This window comes from Lichenostomus cassidix, chromosome W, assembly GCF_008360975.1.
Source record: "Lichenostomus cassidix isolate B80296 chromosome W, HeHo_3.0, whole genome shotgun sequence".
In the NCBI taxonomy this organism is placed as follows: domain Eukaryota; kingdom Metazoa; phylum Chordata; class Aves; order Passeriformes; family Meliphagidae; genus Lichenostomus; species Lichenostomus cassidix.
Genome location: NC_139510.1, coordinates 7911374 through 7914020, shown reverse-complemented (window position 1 = coordinate 7914020; position 2647 = coordinate 7911374). Strand labels below are relative to the sequence as shown.

Below are 2647 nucleotides of genomic sequence, written 5' to 3'. Positions count from 1 at the left end.
GGACGGCAGGGGCGGAGCCAACGGGGCTCCGGTGCAATATGATGGGCAAGCGGGGGAGCAAATAAACAGCAACTGGGGAGTGGACTACAACGAACCAATGGGGGAAGCCCGGCAACAGAAAATTCTAGTGAGGGCAAGCAACAGGGGCGGTGACAGGGGCGGGGAAGCAAAACTTTAACCCAATGAACTTAGGATAAACTTTCCAGGGGAGGGAGAGAGCAGTCTACGGCCCGGCCTCCTCCAAGTCCCAGGTGATGGCATCCTCGGCGGCGTCCTCATGGACTACGCTGACCGCCGGCCCTGGGGACTCGGGATCCGCAGCATCGGGCCGCCGCACCTCCACACCTCCCCTTTCTTTACTAAATAAGGACCGAATGTAGCGAACTAAATATTTCTTAATCAAAGCAAACGAAGCAGCAACTAAAACGACCGCAACTAAAACAATAAAACAGTCTTTCAATAGGGTGGCTCCCCATTCGGGCAGTCCCAGTCCTCGCAACAGCTGATGGGCCCATCCTCCAACAGTAGACAGTGTGAGGTTCACCGCTCTGTGGACGCCGTCGATGGTATTTTCAAACCAGAGGCTGCTTTCAAAGGTGATATTGTTGATGAGTGCGTCCATGTCCCGGAGCCTCTGGTGGATGCTGCGGCTTTTGGAGGATAAGTTGAAGCAGCAAAGCCCCTCGAACTGGTGACAGCCATGTCCATGGGCAAGGAGCAAAAAATCTATGGCCACTCGATTTTGTAAAGTCACGTGCCTGGTTACTTGCTCATCCTGTAGGAGGTCTGCAATGGCCTCTGATGTCAACCTGGCTTGCTTCGAAACCCAGCATTCTAAATTTCCAACTTCCCCAAGGGCCTTGGCTGCAGCTACCCAAGGCAGGAAGGCGGACACGGCTATCCTTTTTCCTTTACTCCAATGGTAAATTTCGGTGCTGCAATCATCCTCATTGGGTTTTTTGGGGACCGAATTATTTGACCACACCGGAAGGTGGGTCATGTTGGGAGAAGCAAGAGTCAGATGGCCAAAAGTGCACGGACCACCCACAAGGTGAGAGGGGACCCCGGCCCAGGCGCGTTCTCCGCAGATTAAAAACATTCCCTCAGGGAGCTGAATCGGGTGAGCATAATGCCGATTTGAAGACGAGGGCGCTTTTACGTGGGTAATATGGGTGCACCAATTTTTCGCAACATAGTTAGGGTTGCCCTGTCTCAGCCCCTGATATAATTTTTGGTCGGATTTGTATGGAGTTTGGTAATCAAATTGGATACAGGCGGGAGCTTTTAGAGAGCCAATTAACTGAAACTCATGGGGCTCTTTCTCCATCTTTGGCTCACTCGCAACCCACTTCTGCCACAGCAAGAGAGGGTTTTGAATGGGAAGAGGGAGAGAAAATTCCTGGCGGTCCTTATAGAATTTGTAGACATTTTGTTTCAAATCAAAAGTTGACTTCCACAAGGAGACGAGGGATGGCGGAAACGCATCTACCTGTACTGGGGCTCCCACCAAGGCAGACGAGAGCGGATCTCGGACCGCGTCAGTGGACAAGCACATTTGCTCCTTGTTCATGGCTCGGGCCAATGTCACCCAGACGTTGGAGCTAGGCTGCCTCACGACCCACAGCTGGACTGGGACGATGACCATCACGAGGAGAAGGAATGACGCGCTGATGGTGAACAGCATCTTTGCCACTGAATGGGGAGGTAAACACAACAGCATTAATCAAGGCAATAAAGATTGGGGTAGGTGGAGGAGGGAGGGCGGGAAGGCCACAGGAAAGATGGGGAAGGAGAGTGGGAGACTGGAACAGGGAGTGACCGGACAGGCTTTCTGCAGCTTAGATGGTTCTTTTGGGAACGCGTGGGCGGAGGTGGCGAGGCGACGGAGGCGGTGTTTCTGCCTTCTTTTTCCGACGCCAATGCGCGGAGGTCACATCCTTTTTCTCTGGTCGCGGCGAATACGGGCCTGCCTTAAGAAAAGGTTTAACGAACTTGCCCGGGACCCACCGTGGCCCTTCCGGAGTGGAGACGCAGCAATAGCCACGCCCCCAGATGATAAGTGGGAAGGGGCTGACGATGTTGAGGGAGTCCGGTTCCTTGACCAGGACAAGGGGGCGCTCTTTCAGCTTGGCCCGCGAATTGTTGGCAAAGTGGCGAACCACCGGGGGGTCTGGCTCTTTATCAGAGCAGTTCAGGAAATTTAGTGTGAAAAGAGCTCTTGCCAGCCGATTTGCGGGAGTCTCTGTTTCTGGTCCCCCCTTTTGCTGAAGGAGCACCCTCTTGAGGGACCGGTGAGCCCTCTCCACCAGGGCCTGACCCGTGGCTGAGTGGGGAATCCCGGTGTTATGGGAAATGCCCCACTGGAGGAAAAACTTCCTCACTGGTCCCGAGGTGTAGCAGGGACCATTGTCCGTCTTGACCTCTTTAGGGATGCCCAGGACAGCGAAGGCCTGCAGGAAGTGCGAAATCGCATCCTTTGCTTTCTCCCCCGAGTGCACAGTGGCAAAAATCACACCTGAAAAGGTGTCAACGCTCACATGAACATATTTTAGACGGCCGAATTCAGGCACGTGCGTCACATCAGATTGCCAAAGCTCCCCGCTGTTAAGCCCTCTGGGGTTGATTCCGGACGCCATGGATGTAATTT

General features: G+C 53.9%; 1 protein-coding gene across 1 annotated transcript; it reads right to left on the bottom strand.

Moving 5' to 3' along the window:
• Positions 1 to 223: 223 nt before the first annotated feature.
• On the bottom strand, positions 224 to 1645 carry LOC146425431 (uncharacterized). Its single transcript, XM_085041458.1, has 2 exons — positions 559 to 1645; positions 224 to 492 (listed from the first exon to the last, which is right to left on the bottom strand). Exons 1-2 carry the CDS (start codon positions 1643 to 1645, stop codon positions 224 to 226), a joined length of 1356 nt encoding a protein of 451 aa, XP_084897584.1.
• Between the last annotated feature and the right edge of the window lie 1002 nt (positions 1646 to 2647).